At 42.8% G+C, this 23,745-nt stretch overlaps 1 protein-coding gene across 1 annotated transcript in view; it reads right to left on the reverse strand.

Moving 5' to 3' along the window:
* Positions 1-19,951, reverse strand: part of otogl (otogelin-like) — a 215,168-nt gene extending 195,217 nt beyond the window's left edge. The window contains exons 1-9 of the mRNA XM_068050050.1: positions 19,834-19,951; positions 19,400-19,498; positions 18,845-18,999; positions 18,625-18,746; positions 13,641-13,846; positions 7,876-8,003; positions 4,028-4,134; positions 3,745-3,851; positions 1,797-1,922 (exon numbers count right to left, since the gene is read on the reverse strand). Of these exons, the coding sequence (XP_067906151.1) occupies positions 1,797-1,922; positions 3,745-3,851; positions 4,028-4,134; positions 7,876-8,003; positions 13,641-13,846; positions 18,625-18,746; positions 18,845-18,999; positions 19,400-19,498; positions 19,834-19,951 (1,168 nt within the window). The remainder of the gene's footprint in view (positions 1-1,796; positions 1,923-3,744; positions 3,852-4,027; positions 4,135-7,875; positions 8,004-13,640; positions 13,847-18,624; positions 18,747-18,844; positions 19,000-19,399; positions 19,499-19,833) is intronic.
* Between the last annotated feature and the right edge of the window lie 3,794 nt (positions 19,952-23,745).

Below are 23,745 nucleotides of genomic sequence, written 5' to 3' on the forward strand. Positions count from 1 at the left end.
GGGAATGAACAGTTTTGGGGGCAGAGTCTGCTCCTAGATTGTGTTTTTTAAACTAGCACATAAGATTGCAGAAACTTGAGTCACACAGAACATAACTTGCATTTAAAACTCCACAATCTTTTCTGCTGGTTACACTGATTTTGTCCGAAATACACTGAGAAAACCAGCACAACTGAGCAGAAACTCCAGGCCCAACAGTGCATTTTCACCATTATATGTTTTTATGATCAATTAAACCTACACTTGAAAGTGCAGAGTGGTTTTAATAGCACTAAAATACTTTTATGCCACAGATGCAATTTGTACCTGGTAATAACTGGGCAGTAAAATTACTGAAGCTAAATGGTGTGTGATTGCCTTTAACAGTGATGTCCCTTTAAGATCTTAATATGCTAATGAACTGAATGCCAGGAAGCAGTCATGTGATTACATGTCAGTCTCACTCTGTAACTGGAATACCAAGAGGCAAATCCTGTAAATAGTTAGCTCTGCACAGTATCTGCAACAGTTGTTAGCTGTTAATAAACCTGTTTGAGATCTTCAATCAACTGAGCTCCACGCATCTCATTTATGTTGCATCAGACAACACAAAAAGCTTCTCATTATGCTAAGGGCTGAATTTTAACCTAAAAAAAGGTGAATTGGGTCAAGTGGGGCTGTTAAAGCCTCAGAAATCTGTTTCCTGACCCAAACCTGCCTCCAACCTGCCCATTTCCCTTTTTAACTCAGGCTGGAAGGTGGGCGGGTGACCAATTCAATCCAAGGATGTGAGTTGCAACTTTAAATGTGATAATGAGGCTGTGAGCCTCATCTCATTCTGCTTTTAAAATTTAACTGCTGTCGGTCAGATTTCCTGAGCGTCAGGGAACATAACAGCTTCCTTGCGGTAAGAACTTGGTGGATTCAGGAAGTATGTGCTTTCATGCTTGAGGTGCCTGCCTGAGGAGCCTCCACAATTCAGACCCCCTGCAATGACCTATCCCCCGAAGCCTCCAACCTCCCCCTCCCTCCTACTAGGCCTGATCTCCCCACACAGGCTGCTATTTCCCTCCTCCCCGAGGCCTCTGACTACCCCCTAACATGAGGCCTCCAACGTACATCTCTCGCAGGCCCCCAACTTCCCGCCAGATCAGCAACCCACACTCCTCCCCCACCCCCAACCCCCCACAATCGATTCCCATCACTGATCAGCACCACAAACCCCCACCCCATCCCAGTCAACCCTCTACCCCACCCTGATCAACCACCCCTGTTCCCAGCATGGACTTATCTCCTGCTCTGGCAGTCAGTGACCAGCTCCCTTGTTCCCTACCTGACTGAAGGCCCAGCCTATCAATCAGGTTGGGCGTCTGGGTAGGGAACTGATCTGTGATGACAGAGACACACTGTGGATTTAAAGCTCCACAGCGTGTCGGGAGAATTCCAAATTGCGAGTTCTCCACAGCTTTCTAACTAACCAGGTCCCTGCGGCTCATGCCAGTAAAGCATTTTCAGACGGATGTGGAAACTAAAATAAATCTTACTGGTTTGTGCTAGGAATATATTATGCACCCAGTGGCATAATGTTGATTCACTGCGACAATTCCCTTACAGTAATTTCAGCTGGGCCATTGAATGAACTTTGAAAGCAGTGGAAGACAAAAGCAGCCTGTATCTCTCAAAGTATCGTCCCCCTATCTCTTGAGCTATGCAAATAAGGCACCTGTCACTCTGAGTCAGGGAATGGCGGACGGCATACAGAGGGCTAAACAGTTTTCTTTAAGTGGACGGTTACAAAATGTGTGAAATGATCTTACCATCTGGGCAGTAACAGCCATCTAGGCAGTGCAGGCTACTTCCCAAGCACTCCTTTTCAAATGTGCAAGTAGGTGGGCAGCAGCTAATACAGTCACGGTGAACAAAACTATCTTCACACTGATCAGCTGAAATTCAGCACAAAGATTTGGTTACAACACAATTTCAAATCTTTAAAAGAAAAACTTGCTCAAGAGCATGAAGCAATGACTTAAATTGTGTCAATATAAATTATTGCATTGCAAAAATGTCATCCTGTCCTCTATGTGTGACAGTATCATAACTAAGCTTCTCTGATTATGCTCCTTTCCGTATGAAGACAGTCTCCCTTTATGAAATATTAATCAATGTTTATGAATAGAAAATAATAGTTTAATGCTCAGTCAGGCATCAGATTCATTCTGTTCAGGCAATGGGGGGGAAAATAAGCTCCAAGTCTAGAGTGAAAAGGATTTATAATACTGCTACAATGGTAAATCACTTTAAATGCTGGAAATCAAGACTTGATTTCCCTTGTAAATTATTAAAGGTGCTGAGGCACCTTACACTGATTAACAAATTAACCTTTCTGAACAAAACGCATAACTATATGTATGCCCTTCAAAATAAATCACCCTTCTATCAATATATGTTATGATTTATGAGAAAAAAAATTATTTCTGGTAATTAGACTCAAATATTCATCTGAGCCAGAGAATCGGTCGGAATTGGTCCTTGCTCTACATCCACAGGCACTCACTTGAGTGAAGACATCAATGTGGAGGCACCTGCCTCACCATAAGTCACTGGATGGGGATTGGAAGGGGCTACACAGCGAGGCCCATTCGCAAATGCAGCTGAATATTACAGAAAGGGAGGTCTGCCTAGCTCATTGCCAACAAATTTATTGATGAGATCCTTCAGCAGGCAGTAGGCCCCTAATTTGCGCATTTAGGGGTCCTAATGCCTGTTTAAGGTGTCCGAAAATAAAGGCCCCATGAATTTAGCAGTGGGGCCAAACACCTGCATAGTTTGACCACAGGCTACCCACCTGCTAAATTAATTGGTATGCTTTTTACTCCTTTTGAAAAATGAGTGCAAACCAATTTACAACCAATTTAACTGTGTTAAAGATTTATGCTGAATCTGCTCTCTGTACAGAGTTCCGAAGGGCGCAAGCTGCGTTCGGAGTCAGTAAATTCAGCGTGGGACGTCTGCCACCTGCAGGTAAGTTTATAGCTTCTAATTTAGGTTCATTTGAATATTTTGATGAAGGGCCCACCGCCAAGCGGCAGGGAGAAGGGCTCGCCGCATATTACCGGCGGCAGGGACCCACCAAGGTCCCCCTGCTGCCGGTAATATGCGGCGAGCCCTTCTCGATGCTGTGGGTCAAGGTGGGCCTCTCCCCGCAATATTTTACTGGCCCCCACACCGCGACCTGTGGTGCGAGGGGCCGGTAAAATTCAGCCCTAAAAATGCAGCGTTGACCCCATCCTCCCCACCACTACGCTACAAATCCTGAGTTTCCCCCATCGTCACCTCACTGGCGCCAGCTTTCCCTGGACGGTAAAGTGAAGGCACGTGAGTGCCGCCCGTCGCACTGAAGATCCGGAACCGAAGGTAAGATCGCTGCAGGTTAGGTTTTAATGCATGCAAACACCTCATTTAAATATTTAAAGTCAGGTCCCGTCGCCGAGCAGCAGGGCTGCCACGGAGCCTCGCCGTTGCTGGAACAATCTGGCCCGGCAATCCTGGCATCGGGCTCCGTGGCAGGCTGCTGATACTTTGATCTTCCACCAATACCCCCCACCCCCACCCCCTTCACCAGGGTGCCCAACGTTGGGAGCAGAACAAAATTCAGCCCAATATTTCAGAATTGTGTTCAATGGTTTATGGAACTGTAAGATGTCATACTATGTTACCTAAACGTTCAAAAGTAATGACACTAAAAACAATACAAACAAAACTTACTACAAGCAGGAAAATCATCTCTCCAGTCCATTAAGGGATAGCCTGCATGAGAACATGCCCTAGCATACTCAGTTATCGCACGACATTGGGTGTCACTGTCATCCATCCTGTTTCACAGAACAATAAACTGATTTTACATCTTATAATTTTTATATCAACTTATCTAATGAATCTCTGATATTCACTTATGAAACATAAGTATGTTTACTTATGAAATAGACACAATTTCTAATATTTTACTGAGGAAAAGAATAAAAGATTCATTTAGGAATTTAATACTTACATGCACAGATCATTAATACAGCTGGCAACATAGGAATTAGGCTGAACGTATTCACGACAAGTAAAGAAGGGAAAACCCAATAGAACTTCACATTTTGCAATGATATCCTAAATTAAATTTTAAAAAGGCAAAACAGAATAAAATATCTTGGCATTACTTTTTTAAATAAATCAACAAAATTAATATATTATTGTGGCTATAATTTCCATTGCGCTTTATTTACAGAATATGTTGACAAGTTAACTTCTGTGGTCAGAATGCAACTCTTGGTTATAAAATGTAAAATAAATCAGCATGCATTGCTAAAATTCTTCCTTATGCTTTGCTCTTTACATTATTTATCTTCATAAAACTCACAGAATTCCCTGTATTAATTCATTTATATTTTTACAACCGACGTTGGAGGAGTGAACTGTCTCCCTCTGGTCCAACTACTCCACTGGTCACAACACATATTTAAAAATATTTTAACCAGTTATGTATACGGCCAATTATATACTTTTTATTATCCGTTTCAGAATACAAATCCACCGACCAGGTTTCTTCAATAAACACCAAAGTTATTAATTTATTATAAAACAAGACTTATTCAATAAAGATGCAAAGCTTATTAACAGGTTGAAATATGAAGGTATAAATATATTCCCTTCTAAATAACCCAACATACATGCACGCGCGCACGCACACACATTGGTTTACAAAAGATAAAGACTTTCTCTGCAGAGATCAACTTTACAAAAAATAATACTTTGGTCAAATAATTGCTAATTCTGGGAGAAAAAAAAGATTAAATATGAAGTGTTCCAGATGGCCCTTTGGTCTGGTATCTGGATACACGTAAACGGCTGCAACTGGGACCTTTCTGGAGCAGTTCTTTCAAGAGATGTTGAGAGGAAGTCTTGCAGGCTTTTCAGGAGAATTACTGCATCAGTGGGTTTGGCTATCACACTGGATTCTCAGAAGATATTTCGACATAGATGGCAAAGGATGAATTGGGTGGTTTCTCTCTTAGCAGGATACACACCAACTGCTCATTTAAACAGTCCAAAACAAAACCAAAACTCCTGAGCCATAAACCCAGACATGTGACTTCTCTGTAAAAAAAACTCCAATAGCCAGCAAGGCTCCTTCTGTTCACTTAGCTTAAGACATGTGACTTCCAGTATGTGTTTGTTTTTAAACAAAGTCCCAAATGTCCTTCCAGTGACCCTTTTAGAAAAGGATATGTCCAGCATATCCTCAGATATTTTCCACTTTTAGACACAAGTCCACAAAAAATATTAATAACGGAAGCACGTTCATGACATTATATACATAATATATAGAATATTATCATGTTTATTTATGTCAGGTTGGCTTAGTAAGGCATTAGCTTCAAATAAGAACCAGGTCATTTAAGAGTGAAACCAGGCAGCAGTTTTTTTACACAAAGAATAGTGGAAATCAGGAACTCTCTTTCCCAAAAGGCTGTGGATGGTGGGTCAATTGAAATTCTCGAGATCAAAACTGATAGATTTGTGTTAGATAAGGGTATCAAGCAATATGGAGCAAAGGCAGATAAAACAGATCAGCTGTGATCTAATTGAATGTCGGGTTGGAACAAGCTCGAAGGACTGAATCGCCTTACTCATTGTCAGAAAGCTATGGGTTTGAGACCCATTCTTAAGCCAATAAAGCACAGCCTCTATTAAATGAACCCTTAGCCTTCTCTGCAACAGTGGATATAATCCCAGTATGTTGTGTTTCTATGACTGATTTTTTAATATATTTGCTCTTGGGATATGAGTATAAGGCAAGGCCAGCATTTGTTGCCCATCCTAATTGCCTTTGAGAAGATGGTGGTGAGCTGCCTTCTTGAACCACTGCAGTCCATGTGGTGTAGGTACACTCACAGTACTGTTAGGGAGGGAGTTCCAGGGTTTTGACCTAGAGACAGTGAAGGAATGGTGATATAGTTCCAAGTCAGGATGGTGTGTGACTTCGAGGGAAACTTGCAGGTGGTGATGTTCGCATGCGTCTGTTGCCCTTGTCCTTCTAGATAGTAGAGGTCACAGGTTTGGAAGGTGCTGTGGAAGGAGCCTTGATGAGTTGCTGAAGTGCATCATGTAGATGGTATACACTGTGGTCCCTGTGCATCGGTGGTAGAGTGAATGTTTAAGGTCGTGGATGTGATGCCAATCAAGTGAGCTGCTTTGTATTGGATGATGTCAAGCTTCTTGAGTGTTGTTGGAGCTTCACTCGGCCAGGCAAATGGAGAGTATTCCATCACACTCCTGACTTGTGCCTTGTAGATGGTGAACAGGCTATGGAAAATAGGAGGTGAGTTACTCACCACAAAATTCCCAGCCTCTGACCTGCTCTTGTAGCCACAGTATTTATATGGCTAGCCCAGTTATGTTTCTGTTCAATGGTAACCCTCAGGATGTTAACACTGGGGGAATTCAGTGATGGTAATACCACTGAATGTCAAGGGGAGATGGTTAGGTGCTTTCTTCTTGGATTTGGCCATTGTCTGGCACTTGTATGGCGTGAATGTTACTTGATATCGGCCCAAGCTTGAACGTTGTCCAGATCCTATTGCATGCGGGCACGGGCTGCTTCAGTATCTGAGGAGTTGCGAATGGTACTAAAATCTGTGCAATCGTCAGAGAACATTGCCACTTCTGATCTTATGCTGGAGGGAAGGTCATTGATGTAGCAGCTGAAGATGGTTGGGCCTAGTGAATCTATGTTGTATGTTCTTTATGATTTTATTGTCCTTTCTATAATAGGTGCCCAAAACTGCACAATATTTTAACTTGTTAATTATTAAAGGTGCTGAGACAAGAGTCTCTCATGAAACTAACTTGGATTAACAAATTAACCTTTCAAAACAACACACATAATTGTATTTATTTTCTTCAAATAGATCACTCTTATGCCAAGATAGTTTACGATTTATGAGAAAAAAATCTGGTAATTAGACTCAAGTATTAGTCTGGATCTATTCTTGGACCCAGACTAGGCTTTGCTCGGTCAGGGATGTTTAAACCAAGGCCCAAGGAACAATGGAAATTTGCCTTCTGGCCATAATGCACAGGCAGCTCATCTAAGTGAAGACATCAATTTGGAGCTGCCAGCCTCTCCGTAGATCACTGGAGGAGGATTGGAGCAGGCTGTATGGTGACAACCAATCACAACTCCAGCTGAAGAGTTCTAAGCAGGGCAGGCCTGCCCAACTCATTGCCATCAAATTTATTGATAGGATCCTTCAAAAGGAGTTAGGCCCCTAATTTAAACATTTAAGGGTCCAATGCCTGTTTTAGGCATCCTAAAATAAAGGCCCCATGAATTTAGCGCTGTGGTCGAACACCGGTTTTCAGCCTACTGCAGGACTTGAGCAGTAGCCATAAATATTTACAATAAAGTGACCATTCAGCCCATCATGTCTATGTCAACTCTTTGCTACAGCAATACTTGAGGATTGCTGCATTATCAGAGATGCCTTCCTTTCTATGAGATGTTAAAATGTGGTCATATGAATCTGTTCAGATGAACATTAAAGACCCAAAGCTATTATTCTTAGCTAACATTTCTTCCTCAACCAATACTACAACAAAACAACACTGGTTAACTATCATTTTTATCTCACAGGTATTTGTAGTACATTATTGGGAATATTACAGAATAGTTGCCATGTTTACTCACATTCACTACACTCCCAAAACTATGTGAAGAGTTTTGAGGTATTCCAATATGATAAGGGGCCATATAAATTCAAGAATTATATAATATTTTCTTTTATTCAAGGTTATAATTTTAGAGGTGCTACAGATTTTCACCAATACAGTAATTTAGAAGACACTAACACTAATTATTGCTCCTTTGTCCCGACATGGACTAGGGAAATTGAGGGAAACAGATTCACACGGGGCATCAGAAGGAGACTGTGACATCCAGCTGTTTCCAAAGATAGAAACGTCCTCAGTCAGCATGCCTGAAAAAAATCAATACAATAGCATTAGGTTACTTCAATGGTTTGCAAACTTCTTCACGTGAGGGACCTCGTGTAAATATTGATATACTCCCAGAACCTCAGTCCTAATTTCTGGAAAGACAGTGTTAAATAGCCTTAAAAAAAAGCTCTATGATAACAGAAAGTAACTGTAATAGCATATAGCATCAGAACCACTGTGCTAATGAGTCAACAAATACTGAACATAAAAATGACCATTTTTGACATTGTGCTCATGGTACACTCAGCTTCAGATGGACAGCAATCTAATGTCCTTGCGAACCCTCGAGGATCTGTGGAAACCAGTTTGCAAATCTCTGGGTTAATTTAATATGCTGCCAGCACCTTTATAGTGTCTGAACATGTTATGCTCCATGATTGTACAAATACATAAATATCTAGTTTCTTCAAAGAAAAGAATCATGCAGAAACAATATTTGATATTTATCTGAAACTTTCAAAACCATTTTAGCTATCCAAGTATTTAACTTAACTCAATTAATTATTTTTTAAAAATCTGGAATTAAAAGCTAGTCTCAGTATTTGTGCCATGAAACTATCATCGATTGTCATTAAAAACCCATCCGGTTCATTAATGGACTTTAGGGAAGGAAATCTGCCACCCTTACCTGGTCTGGCCTGCACGTGACACCAGACCCACAGCAATGTGGTTGACTCTTATCTGCCCTCTGAAATGGCCTACAAGCTATTCAGTTGTCAAGGGCAATTAGAGATGGGCAACAAATGCTGGCCTTTCCAGTGATGCTGACATCTTATGAAATAATTTAAAAAACTGAACTTTTCCAATACAAGCACAGGCTTATACTTTTGTTTGATTTTCTTTTTCTATTTATGTTTCTTCTTCTTCTTTGGCCTCCTTGTCTTGGGAGACAATGGGTAAATGCCTGGATGTGGTCAGTGGTTTGTGGAGCAGCACCTGGAGTGGCTATAAAGGCCAATACTAGAGTGGCAGACTCTTCCACAGGTGCTGCAGAAAAAATTGGTTTGTCGGGGCCGTTACACAGTTCGCTCTCCCCTTGCGCTTCTGTCTTTTTTTCCTGCCAACTGCTAAGTCTCTTCGACTCGCCACACTTTAGCCCCGCCTTTATGGCTGCCCGCCAGCTCTGGCGATCGCTGGCAACTGACTCCCACGACTTTCACGACTTTTATCAGGATAAAAAGTGGCAAAGCTGATGTATTAGATATGTTTCAGGCTGTAATCCAAGCCCCTACCTGCCCTCTCAGGTGGGCATAGGAACTCCCTGGCATTATTCAAAGAACAGCAGGTAAGGTATCCTGGTTTCCTGGCCAACATTTATTCTTCAACCAACATAACTAAGACAGGTCATATGGTAATTTATTTCATTGCTATAGTGGAACCTTGCTATATACACAGAATTGTCTGTCACATTTCCCTACATTATGACAATGACAGCAACTTCAAAAGTTCTTCATTGGCTATAACCTGCTTTGGGATGTACTGAGGTTGTGTGAGGTGCCATATAAATGCAGGTTTGTTCTTCTTTTTCTTCTGGATTCCTGGCAAGCCATATGGAGCACTGGCCCTCCAGTCTGCTGCTGGGAAGCTGCCTCGTTTCATCAGCTGTGTTCTGGCTACTGTGGTGGGACTGCCTGCCAACTGGAAAATTCCAATTGGCAGCAGCAGAAGGGCCTTAATAGGCCTAATTGGCTACCAGCCACTTGTGAGTGGGTAGCCGTTTCACTCCCAAATTGGCATGTTCCAAAATGGCCTGGAGGCAGAAACATGCTGGAAACCAGTACGTTGGTTGGTGACGGGAAATTGCGTGCCTGCCTGCGTTCATTGCCACCAACAGACTTTGAATGTTAGTCCCATAGAATCTGTGTGCTTTGTCTTCTTTTTTTCTCTCATCTTCCACATCTGGACCATTCTCCTCAATTGGCACAACAAAATGATCTGTTTCATGACATCACTCCACTTTCAATGTTACACTTTGGGTCAAGACTTCCAGACGTTCATACCCAGGCTGCACATGTTTTGTGATGGCAGACATGACTTGCTACCATATGTGTTTATTTCCACCATCAGTGACTGGAAAATTACCAGCAGACCAATAACATTGCTGACCCACCATTTTGTCAACTGATACAACCACTTCAATAAAATCCCAGCAAGAGCTCCCTCTTGTTACCACTCACAGAGACAGAGGAAGATATAAAATATGCAGTTATAAAGAAAGTGGACTACTTCAATTCATATTGTGAATTTAACATGGGAAAGTTATAATTCAAGATTTATTTTTCTCATTGCCCTTCAGGTTACATTGGGTACTTGAAAGGTAATTTTTCCAAGGGTGAATTGATAGATGCAACATTAGAAAAAGCACTGGGCTCATGGGCCGGAATTTCCCCCCCCCCCCCCACCACAAAAAGAGCGGGATGGTGGCAGGTGTGGGGGTGGGGCGCGGGGCGCGGGGTGGGGGGAGGGGTGGGTGGGCGTAAAATGGAGTGGGGGGCTCGGAGGGCCCTTCCCGACCCACTCCCACCTCTGCTGCCATTTATGCGGGGCAGCGTAGGATGAAAATGGCCCACCCACCCCAGGCTAATCAAGGCCCCTAAGTGGCCAACTGACAACCACTTAAGGGCCTTCGCTCGCCGCCACGGGGATTTTACCCTTGGCCGGTCAGGCAGCCCAGGCCTGAGAAAAGCCGCTTGGCAAAAGCAGGCCTGGGGGAGGACCCTCCTGATCAGGCACCCTGTGCCCGACAGAGGGCCATGCCCAACATTCAGCACGCCCCTCATCCTCCCAATCGACCACCCTTGCCTCACCGGGGCCCGACCAATCACCCCCGGCAAGGCCCCACAAACTTACCTTTTCCCAGGGCCGTCCTTCCTCTTCTCAGGCCAGGTGGAGGTGGGAATCGCCACCGACTTTTTGGTCGGTGGACGTCTCCCGTCCGACAAGGGTAAAATTCAGCCCATAATTGCAATTCCTATACCCAACTCAGATTCTCAGCTGAGATTCTACTTGTGAATCAATATGCTTGTTTTGGCTGCATTGTAACAAAAACTAGCTGGGAGATTTTCTTTCTCAGACTATCCCAAAAGTACTGCATGGTGTATCAGTCAAGGTGCTATTACCGATTCTGTTCATTGAGATCTCATTGAATTGGGTTAACTTGGTCGGGAAAATAAACTGGGGAATGCATCACAAAAATAGCAGTTTGCATTTTAAATGTTTCTCTTCGCTGCCATCATCTACAGTTATTATGATAACCCAAAGGAATTTGCTCTCTCGGTGTACGGTTGTCTAGATGTGGTGTATATATCTCTAGTTTCTTTGATTAGACTCATATTATGCCTGCTCTCGCATTCAGTAGTAGATAGAGAGGATTTCTTAAAATTAAAGTTTAGTTAGTTACTGAAGACACGGGAAATAGTCAAGAGCTGAAAGTAACAGATGACAAAGAGAACTGAGGTATGAGGGAAAGTTAAAGAAATGGTGTCTTTAGCTTTGAAAGTTGACAACAGACGTTCAAACCTTATAGAAATGAATCAGTAACTAAAAGGGCATAATTTAATATCATCACCAAAGAACAAAGGGAAACGTTAGGAAATTGTTAGGACATGGAATGCCCTAGTGGGAACAGTGGGAAAAGCAGAATCCATTAATTTGAAAAGGGAAGTGGATAAATATTTTTTTTTAAAAGCCTTTTGACAGAGCACAAGCACAATGGGTGGATGGTCTCCATCTGTGATGTAGAATTCTACGATTCAACGAGTATATAAAATATTACACGGTATAGAGAAGGTAAATTTGGAAGTCTATTTCAAGGTAAGCCATAAGAGTAGCTCAAAAGATAATCCAAACTGGTGAAAGGCTGATTTAGGACTCCAGACTCGAAAATATCTTCACTTAATCAACACTCAAAATGAATTTCCAGGTAGAGCAATGGAAGTGAACACTTTGTGGCATTCAAGAGCCAGTTGGATGATGTGATGCAGCGTTACAGAGTTTTTGCTATGCTAAAATATACTGGAAACAAAATATTTAATTCAGCTTACATTTTACACTGGACAAAACTGTACCTTAAAATTGTAAAGTCATAACTTACGGTTGAATGCACAAGTGACAAAAGGTATTTTAACACTTTCACATAAATCATCCCATTCTAAAATAAAATATATCATCCTTCTTTTAAAAAAAAACTCTTTTATGACTATCAAAGCGAGGGATATCAATGTTTGTCAGGGAACTATCTTCACTTTTTGCATCGAAATCCAGAAAAGCACGTTGCACAGAATCTGTTCGAGATTTTTATTTCCACACCAGCCATGACCTCTATGATAGTGGCAATGTTGTGTCAATTACCACAATTTTGTGATCAGGATTTGTGCCCACTTAAGAACAGAGTTGGCATTATCAAAATTTATTTAATTTATTTAGAGATACAGCACTGAAACAGGCCAACGAGTCCGTGCTTACCATCAACCACCCATTTATACTAATCCTACACTAATCCCATATTCCTACAACATCCCCACCTGTCCCTATATTTCCCTACCACCTACCTCTACTAGGGGCAATTTATATAATGGCCAATTTACCTATCAACTGCATGTCTTTTGGTGGTGGGTGGAAACTAGAGCACCCGGAGGAAACCCACGCAGACACAGGGAGAACTTGCAAACTCCACACATGCATTACCCAGAATTGAACCCAGGTCACTGGAGCTGTGAGGCTGCGGTGCTAACCACTGTGCCACTGTGCCGCCCATAATTTAAAACATTTAGAGCTAGCATATGTTCTATGAGCATACAAATATAGGCTTCAGTATTCTAACTCAACGTGTTAGCCACACCATGCCTCAATCTAGAGTTTTAATGTACATGTATGACTAATAAAATGAAACAGCTTTTTAAAAAAATTATCTATTAACATTGAATTAAAGTTAATGTGGCACACGGTCCTCCTCAACCACAGAGTTGTAGGTTTACAGGCTTGCTCCTGTGATTTCCCCACATGGTAAGTTCTGATGTTCAGCCAGTCCATCGGGGTAGGCTCCACTTCTGCACAGGAAGGATGTACTTGCTGACGCTACTTACATTAAATAATTTTTTATATAAATAAACACAAGGGGAGGGGGAAGGAGATAAATTAGAGTGCAAGTCAAGCACAGTGGCACAGTGGTTAGCATTGCAGCCTCACAGCTCCAGTGACCCGGGTTCGATTCCGGGTACTGCCTGTGTGGAGTTTGCAAGTTCTCCCTGTGTCTGCATGGGTTTTCTCCGGGTGCTCCGGTTTCCTCCCACAAGCCAAAAGACTTGCAGGTTGGTAGGTAAATTGGCCATTATAAATTGTCACTAGTATAGGTAGGTGGTAGGGAAATATAGGGACAGGTGGGGATGTTTGGTAGGAATATGGGATTAGTGTAGGATTGGTATAAATGGGTGGTTGATGGGCGGCACTGACTCGGTGGGCCGAAGGGCCTGTTTCAGTGCTGTATCTCTAATCTAAAATTTCCTAGCAGCCATCTGAAAAGTGATAACAGGTTAGATGTTTACCTTCTGTACGGAAACAGTAGGGATTTGGATGTGGATTTAAAGAAGGGGCAAATGTAACTACCAAAAATTACTTACTATAACTTGCATTGAGATCATCAGACATATCGCCATTGTAATTACCACACAGACCACAAGGTTTGCCTTTATGTTCTTCTGTAAGCTTGATATAAACACCAGAGAATCCATCCCATGCCAAGGAAAATCCAAAAGTTGTTTTCACGAGAATGTAGTCAGCTAGCCTCTCAAAAAATGCATGCCTAACAGTCTGAGGCAATGGTAATCTAAAAAAAAGTTTTTAAAAAAAATTTACTAAGATTATCAAGGAATAATACCTCTGATTAGTTAAAATATGTAAAGGAAAAACAATATCACACAATAAAATTTTGAAGTAAGAATGCAGTCTGTTTCTCTGAACTTCTAATTGTGCATTTAATAAAAATGTAATATAAAATTTACAACTTTTTACTTCTACCATAAAACTCATTCAATAATCGATTGAGCAATATATATTGCGCTTTACAGTATTTAACTGCCACCTGACATCAGCCTGCTAATGCGACATAGCAATGTCTTGTATATCTTCTTCTTCTTCCTCTTCTTCTTTGGCCTCCTTGTCTCGAGAGACAATGGGTAAGCGCCTGGAGGCGGTCAGTGGTCTGTGAAGCAGCACCTGGAGTGACTATAAAGGTCAAATCTAGAGTGACAGACTCTTCCATAGGCGCTGCAGATAAAATTGTTTATCGGGGCTGTTACACAGTTAGCTCTCCCCTTGCACTTCTGTCTTTTTTCCTGCCAACTGCTAAGTCTCTTCGACTCGCCACTCTTTAGCCCCACCTTTATGGCTGTCTGCCAGCTCTGGCGATCACTGGCAACTGACTCCCACAACTTGTGATCAATGTCACAGGACTTCATGTCACGTCTGCAGACGTCTTTAAAGCGGAGACATGGATGGCCGGTGGGTCTGATACCAGTGACGAGCTCGTTGTACAATGGGTCATTGGGGATCCTGCCATCTTCCATGCGGCTCACATGGCCAAGCCATCTCAAGCGCCGCTGGCTCAGTATATGCTGGGGATGTTGGTCGCCTCGAGGACTTCTGCGTTCGAAATACGATCCTGCCACCTGATGCCAAGGATTCTCCGGAGGCAGCAAAGATGGAATGAATTGAGACGCCGCTCTAGGCTGACATACATTGTCCAGGCCTCGCTGCCGTTGAGCAAGGTACTGAGGACACAGGCTTGATACACTCGGACTTTTGTGGCCAGTCTGGACAGAGCAGTGGACGTCTTCCTCATGCGCTTGTTGATTTCTGCATTAAGAGACAGGTTACTGGTAATAGTTGAGCCTAGGTAGGTGAACTCTTGAACCACTTTCAGAGCGTTGTTGCCGATATTGATGGATGGAGCATTTCTGATGTCCTGTCCCATGATGTCCGTTTTCTTGAGGCTGATGGTTAGGCCAAATTCATTACAGACAGCCGCAATCCTGTCGTTGAGTCTCTGCAGACACTCTTCTGTGTGGGACGTTAATGCAGCATCATCAGCAAACTGGAGTTACCTGATGAGGACTTTCCATACTTTACTTTGTCTTGTATATCATTCTTAATTTATTAGGGTCCAGTGTAATTTCATAGGAATGACTCATTTCTGATTGTTGTCGAATAAAGATCTACTCATGGTCTATTGCAACTAGCAGATCTCCAATGGTGTTGGTCATGTATAGTCTGGAGCACTTTTGGATCTTGCGATCTGTAGATCTTCCAGGATGCTCGCAATGTAAGGCCTCCAAGATAGCAGCAGAAGGCCACAAATTGAGTAAATATGCCAGATCCCAGCCTCTATTCCTGGAATATTTACTATTTAATGAGTTGTATCCTGTATAGACTCAATTAATTTCTGTGTAACAGGATCAAAGTACTTCCATGGGAAAGAGATAAATCTGTAAATATTAAAGCCAATTTTACTGTCTCTGTCTTCCCTCCATCTTGATATCAGACAAGAGTTTCCAAGGATGCCAACTGGAGTTGGAACTTCTGTCCACTCCAAAGATGATCCCCGACATGAGTGAAGACATGGCTAGAAGAGGGAGTTTCCAGGTTGAGAGTTTCCTTTTCCTCAGCTTAGGTTCTACTGGCCGCTGGTATGCTAGGAAAAATGCAGCTATTTAGGAGAGATGGTGGTATAGTGATATGCTATGAACCGTATTTCCAGTAGCTTAGGCAGAGTCCAAGATGGTGGCCAACAGGAATTTCAGAAAATATTTGGAACAGTTGAATTTGATTGTTTTAATACGTCCTGAGTAGGTTCCCATTGGAAGTTTGTATACTTTTGAATTATTTATCATTTTCAATTCACATGGTCCTTACCTGGTCTTGTGATTTATTACCATTTTATTAATATCATTTGCAAGTGTAACACAGAAAATTGTAAATATACAAGTGTGGCATTATCAACTATGACACCTGAAATGTGATGTGCAAAACAAATACCAGACTTAAGTAATAATTGGGCCTGGTTATGTGCCTTAGGAGCAATGTTTGTCTAGTATGGAACTAAGAAGACATTGTTCCACAGCAGTTTGAAGTGTTAGGCAATATTGCCGCACTAGGCCAGATAGGCTGTTCAGCCTTTGCTGAAGTACTCAAATACAAATTTTAAAATAAATTGTCACGAACACGCGCTATGCTAGATGATGATTTTTTTAATCCATCGGCTGTAAACCTGAATTATATTTTTTAAAAGGTGACTGCTGGAAGCTAAAATGGCCACTGAAACTTGCATCAAAACCCCTTGCATTTCACTGCAATGAGAGGGAGTCAGATTGTCTGGCCAGTCTCCTCCAGAACAATGACTTAAGACGTTTGGAGTACCTCTACTGGCCAGTCTCCATTAACAAGACCTTAAAGGCTATCTTGGAACATTAAACTGGTGGAAACAGGCCACTCAAAGGTAATCACTTGAACAATGGGACCCTGATGAAGAGAAGGGAAGTTCCAGACATGAACTAATTAAGTTGCAAGGGGAAATACACATTGAGACATCATGTGACAGGCCCACCATCTGTGTGTTCTAAGCTGACTTTTCTCTCTCTGCAGCAGACAAGCAACCAACATTGATCAGAAGAGACCCAAGTGGGGTTCCTCTCTCTCTCTCTCCCCCTATTCCTCCTGGCAAGTTTCAAACCTTGCCTGCCGGCCGTGACCTAAGCCCATCACTGTGGCAGACAGAGACCACATGAAGGAACTCATCCACATTGCTATTTTCCAGGAGGACCACCAAATCTGCTGGCCACATCTATAAGCCAGAAGCCTCAGAACCACCGCGTTCAGCTGGAAGACAACCAAGTTACCAAACTCCACAGACTGTACACCCTTTTTATTGCTGCAGACTTTAATCCGACCAATTTATCCTTTCCCACTCTGTAACCTATTGGTGTGATGTGTGTGCGTGTGTGTGCATGTGAAAATTGGAGCGTAGTTTATTATTTTACTTTATTCAGTCTGGGTACAATAAAGCTAATGGGCTGAATTTTGTTGAGCTCCCAACGTTGGGCTCCTTGGCGGGGAGGGCCAGAAGATCACAGCGGCAGTGACCCACGGAGCCAGACGCCACGATTGCTGGGTCCAATCTTCCCAGCGGCGGCGAGGCTCTGTGGCGGCCCTCCCGCCGCTCAGTGACAGGACCCAACTTTAAATATTTAAATAAAGGAAATGAATAAATTTAAATACCATTCACCGTGATCTTACCGTGATCTTCCATACAACAGGTAGCACTCACGAGCCTTCACTTTCCCATCCAAGGAGAGCTCGTGCCACCAACGTGGGAAAAGGAGGAATTTAGGATTTTTAGTGAAGTTGGGTGGGGGGATGGGGTCAACCCTGCATTTCTAGCACGGTGGAGGGAAGGGGTGACCTCTGTACTTTGTGCAGTTGTGGAAGGGGAGAGTTCAAAGCTTCAATGTAAATGTTTTGGTTGGGGGGTGGGGGCGGAAACAGGGCCGCCATTTATTTTCATTGTATTGCGGGGTACAGGTCAGAAATTTATTTACAGTGTATTTGGGGAGGTACGGGATTCGACTGTGCAGGTCTGGCAGTCCTTTAAAAATGGCGACAGCACCTGCGCAAAGGCAGCTAATGTTGTTCACGGTGTCGAAAAGCCCGCCCCCGCCATGTGATTGGGGGGGGGGGGAGGTGGCAGACTGCCCTGCATATTTAAGTGAGCCACCATGCACTATAGCGCAGCAATGTGGCAGCGTGTGGCCCAGGCATGTGGGCCACCATTTTTATTGTCCGCCACTGCTCTCGGTAGCATGGAAATAAAATTCAGCTCAACCTCTTTCTTTTTAAACTCATGAAAATCTGTCCAATTGTTTCTTTTATGATCATAGGACGCAAATAGTGGAACACTCACTGAATTGGTAAGTACATTCACTTTTAAAAAGAAATAAACCCTGTTGCGGTCAAACAAGGAGAGGGAAAAGAGGAAAGCCCTTTGACTCCTCACCTTATCGGAACAGAAATTGAAACAAATAAAACAAATATCAAATACAGAAACACTTATCATCTGACTCACCTATCCTCTGTAATTTGGTACTTGTCATGATAACAAGTTACTCATGGAAGAATTTCTTTCTGTAACAGAACCAAACATAGCAGAAACCAGCCATGGGAAATAAAGGAAATTCTGTAAATTTTGGGGCCAATTTTTCTCACCACTACCAAGGATGCTGCAAAAAGAGGTGGGAGAGCCAGCAACACTTCCTTCCACCGCATTAGCACTTACACAATGGGCCTCTGCCAATTGTATTGTGTCTCCATCACCCTCCCTGCATCACCCCCACCCCTACCCCACCTCCCACCGCCCAGAGAATTCCTGGAAATCCAGGATAAAGATATTTTGAAATACCAATTAGTGTCTAGAAGTAGTGAGACAGGGTTTTGTGACACAAAATATTGAGTGTTCTGAAATTCCATAAATCATTTTAATACATATTTATACAGCAGAAATCTCCTCTCAGCAATTTATGCATTTTTAATTGAGAATTTTTATGGGTAGTTCACCTGATTCCTCCTTTTGTAACTGAATGACCCAGAATAGTTATTTCCTCTTCATTTGGAAAAAACAAGCTTATAGATCTTGAACAAGAATAGTGTGAAGATGTACACTCTCCACTGTTATGGACCTGAATATATAAAAACAACAGCAAAGCAATGAGACCAGGACATATACGTGATAAACGTCTATACAGTAATTGCTCTAATGTACTCAATTACACAATACCTCCACCATGTACCGAGGCTCTGTTGTCCAACAGTCTTTTGCAAGAATATAAGAGCATTTTCCAGGAAAATAAAAATAGAGACCATCAAAGGTTTCAAAATGGTATTGGCCCCATGATCTGCATATTCCTTCTCTATCCTCCCCAGAATTTGGAACTAAAGAAATAAAAGTTGGAACACTTGATTATATATCTTTTTAACAGGACTGAAAAATAACTTTTGCCATTGGCCCTAATGTTTACTTTATGCAACCTCTTATTTATTATGGGTGCAGCAGATTGCCTGTGCTCAAAGGCTTGATTCACATAAACTCATTAACTGTACAGGTATCAATAATTACAAAACACAAATCATGTAATTTTATATGAAACAAATGTAGCTTTACTGTTATTGGTACATAAAGTTTTATTTGTTTTCCTGAATTTAGAAAAAGATTAGAAACAGTACAGAGATGTGACTACATTATTATGGCAATGAATTATTAACTAAAGCAGTCTATTTTTTCAAGGAATAGCAACAGTTATAAAATATCTCCAGAATATATTCTGACACTGACCAGTCTGACAACGACTTCCATTAGCTTGACGTTCACTGCAGTCACATGTATCATCCTCACTGCAAAAGCCACCGTTGAGACAATCCTGTGGACAAACACCTGGAAGTCCAAAGAATTATTGAATCTTGCAGAAATGGTCATTAACAACATTAACATTTAAAATTCTGCAGTTGAGATAAATCCCAACACATCCCATATTATTTCTAAATTATCTTTCATTATATTTGTTTTGTAGCTTCAAAACTTTCTAGTTGGAGTATATTTTTAGCACAAACGATAATTTGTTTGGCAACCAGCGTTTCCTTTCACATGTACAAAATACACATTGGCAATGTAATCCACATTTAGTACATTTCGTCCACTTCAAAGTGCTCAATGTCATTTAATGATCAAATGAGGGTTTGCAACCACCAAGTTTATGATCTCAGTTGTACCTTCAAAAGAAGGTGCCAGGCAAAGGCCATGAACTTCCCTACAGTAAAGAGAAAGAAAACCAGAGGATAAATTTCTCCTCCTCCCACTATAATGCAACACTCCTTTAGGAAGAGTCATTTCAGCTGATTTTTTAAAATAATGTTTAACACCTCACTACAGTCTCAAAACCAAATGCTATGGGACTGTCTCCTCCAGATGACGTCACAGCATTCCCCTCCATGGTCAACTAAGGACATGACTGGATTTATATTGCAACTTTAGCCACACTACAAAGCAAGTACCATTTCATTCTGACACTGAAATAGCACCCCAAGCAGCTCTGTTGTTTGGTTTACACCCATAACTATTACAAATGCCCCTATTATTTGATATGTATCTATATTATCGGTAAATTCCAGAAATTTTAAAACAAAAGGAGGCCATCAAGCCTATCATGCCATGCCCTTTCCTCTTGTTGCTGTCTTTATTATGAGTGATCCAGAAGGTTTGTATTTCTATTTATTGATCTAGCTATTGTCGATAAATGTTCTGTTATTTGCAAGTCTTTGAGGTACAGTTATACTTTCATGTCTGCATCCCTGTCAAGCAGTTTCAGTTTTGTAGCAATGCAGAGTTGCAGGCCAAGTCTGGAGTCAGGTCCCAATCTAACTCTCAAGTGTAATGGAATGGGACCCTCCTGGGCTTAATACCATGTGCAGTGCAACAGCAAGGAAATTTGTGTTTAAAATTTGCTCAGGCAGTTTGTTGAAATACCCCCCCTCCCCTACGGACATTTTACAAACTTAAGCAGATTTGTTTTTTTTTAAAGTGTTCTGATAAAGCGAATACTTAGTCATAGGAGCACAACATTTCAGTCTGCAGTATAACAAGAGTGCTGTATAACACTTTCTGCAGCAACCATCCCCAGAACAGTACAACAATCTAACTCTCTATATGTCTATATTGGTTTATTTGTACCTAGGAGCGCTGTCTAGAAGTGTTGTGTTGTTTGTTATATTACAATAGTGGGCTGAATTTTGCCGGCCCCTCGATGCCAGAGGTTGTGACGCGGGGGCCGGTAAAATTCTGCGGGGAGAGGCTGCCTCGACCCCCGACGTCGAGAACGGCCCGCCGCAAATTACCGGCGGCACCCCAATTACCACATTCAAAACGGTACTTATCTCTGCAGATTATGCGGCCCGCCGCCTTTCAATGCACACTTCCGGATTTTACATTGAACGGGCGGCTGTCACGTGCCGTCCCATTCCCAAACAGAAAAGCCAGCGGGTCATCAGAGGCAGAAGGTTTCGCTATGGAAGGTAAATTCTGAAATTCAGGAGTTTCACTTTGCATACTGAAAGGGAGGATGCTGGGGTGGGGCGGGTGGTGGGTGGTGATATTCAGGGGTCTCACTCTGCATTCTTAAAGGGAGGAGGGAGGGGGTCTGGGATTACTGGAGGGTAAGCTCTGCAGTCATGAAGGGAGGTACTGTGTACCCTCCCTCCATAAACAGTGTACCTTCTGCATTTGTTTGTGTTTGTGCAGGAGAAATGGCACTCAAGTCACCCAGTGTGTGGGGATGTTGCCAGAAAGGGTAGGAGTGTTATGGTTATATGGATGTTGGAGGCAATTGATGCAGCTGGGAGGATCTTGATGTGGTCATGCTGTGCCACTCTGAGTGTTAGCCAAGATGGACATTGCCATGCCACACCACATAGTTGGTCCATGTAAGCACCTGATGTACCCGTCAATACCAATACATGCCCTGTTAGAAACCTTCCAATAAATGAAGGTTACAACTTTATCACATAGAAATGGATATGGCTCATCCTACAGTGTGCGATCCGCTTCTCCTGAGGATCCATATGCGCCAGAGGCAAAATCAACAGGCAGGTGCAATGCACGTAGGTTGTGAACAACAGTACCCAAGGAGAGCTCGCTATTACGGTCATCATGCATCTACAGGTCCCACATGACATGCTGTCGGATGTCAGACCATCAATGTCAGAGGCAATTGTGTAGAGAGGGTGGCGAGACGTCTCTGTGCCCTGCTCAATGCTGACCTGCAGCCCATGGGCTTCGGTGGTCAGCCCATGCCTGTGCTCCTCCTATAAGCAGCGGTTCTTAAGCTTGATGCCTATGCAGTAGTTCAGGGGCCCACCTGAGGCCTTTGTGGGTTCACACAGTCATCAGTTCACCTTTGCATCAGGGACGTCAACGATGCCTTGCACTGGAGTGCCAGTGAGCATGTCCGCTTCAGGGCAAACTCTCACAGCCAGGCCCAGAGGGCCATTGGTCTCGGCACCCTTGTGGAGAACCATAGGCCTCAGGGTTCATAGACTGCACCCATGTGGCCACCAGGCCTCCCGCCTCCTGCAGACATTGCAAGAAAAGGAATCCTCTCAATCTAGGTGCAGCTGGTATTTCATCACCGGAGATGCTTCAAGGGCTAGCAGGAAGCAAGGAACATAAGGCAGTGACTTATCAGACAAAGGCTGTTTGCTCCATAGGAACCGACATGAGCTCTGCAAGCCATACATCACTCTCGCTCACCTGCTGAGCACCAGTCCACATCTGCAGCATTCCTGTGTAAACCATTAGATGCAGCAAATGACTGAGCCAATGTTCATATCATTGCATCCGTGGAGACGCTCATGAGTAATGGTGGCATGGAAATGATGTTATTGCATACTTTGGGTCTCCTGAAGGGCCAACGGTGAAAAGGAATGTGACATTGACACTACATGCTGGCACACATCATTCACACAGAGAAAACAACACACATGTTGGTGAGGAACATCTAGTGAAAAACATATTTACATTGCTGTGACACCTGTGCATTCCTATTTGTGTCAGTGTGTTCACTGTAAACGCTTGCAAGTGCCCCTTCTCAGTGCAACCTCTGCGGTAGCAGCCTTACTGGCTGTGGATGACTTTGGTGCTCATACCCTGTGCACACAAGGCCTAGAGGGCCCCGGCTGGCTGGGGGAATGCTTGTTCATCCCCCTTCCAGCATTGGACCCTTTGACACCAGATGGCCCCACAGCTATTCACCTCCGTGGCCATCCCAGCCAGACTGCCTTATTCAGGCAGGAGGGCCTCTTCCTACCATCACTGGTGAGAAGGACCTCCCGCCTTGCCTGCACAGCCTGGAGCAGAGTGAGCAGGGAGGTTTCGCTGCACTGTGGGACCACCCTACAGCACCCCTCTGCCATCCTCGGCTTTTGGTGTGGTCCTTTAAATGCAAATGTGACTCCACCATGTAAGTGCTTTAACTTCTGTCTGCAAGGTTTGTCTTGCACATGTTTGAAAACCAATGCAGGACTAGTGAGGAAATCTGTGCTGTTGTCATGGTTTTTCAACTATTACACATCGACGCATGTTCACGAACACCTTTGCTACTGCAGCAGCTGATCATATTTACTGGTGTAATATTTCTAGTTGGCAATGCAGCTAGAATATGAACATATTTTCCTGTTTTTTTAACAAAGATCATTTAATTGCGGTTACATGTATTTTCACATAACAGTTAGCTGAGAAATGAATACAGATTCCAAATGCATATTAGTCTGCGGCTTTTCAGTCAGATGATTAGAAGCCTATAGTATGTAAATATTATTCAATTATGGTTTTATTTTTGTTGTGTATTTGCTTTTTATGGTACATTAAAGTCTCACGTCCTGGAATGTGCAAAATTAAGATTATTCACCCAGGTGCGGCACGCCTACAAGAAGCAATGCAAAACTTGAGTGGAAGAAGATGATCGCAACTTTATAGGACACTGGGGCACAGCAGGGTAAGTATGTGGCAGCAAAGCAGAAAGTGCTGGGGAAACTCAGCAGGTCAGGCAGCATCTGTGAAGAGAGAAGCAGAGTTAACTTTCAGGTCTGTCAACTTGGTCAAGTTAACTCTGCTTCTCTCTCCACAGATGC

Source organism: Heterodontus francisci, chromosome 18 (assembly GCF_036365525.1).
Source record: "Heterodontus francisci isolate sHetFra1 chromosome 18, sHetFra1.hap1, whole genome shotgun sequence".
Lineage (NCBI taxonomy): Eukaryota > Metazoa > Chordata > Chondrichthyes > Heterodontiformes > Heterodontidae > Heterodontus > Heterodontus francisci.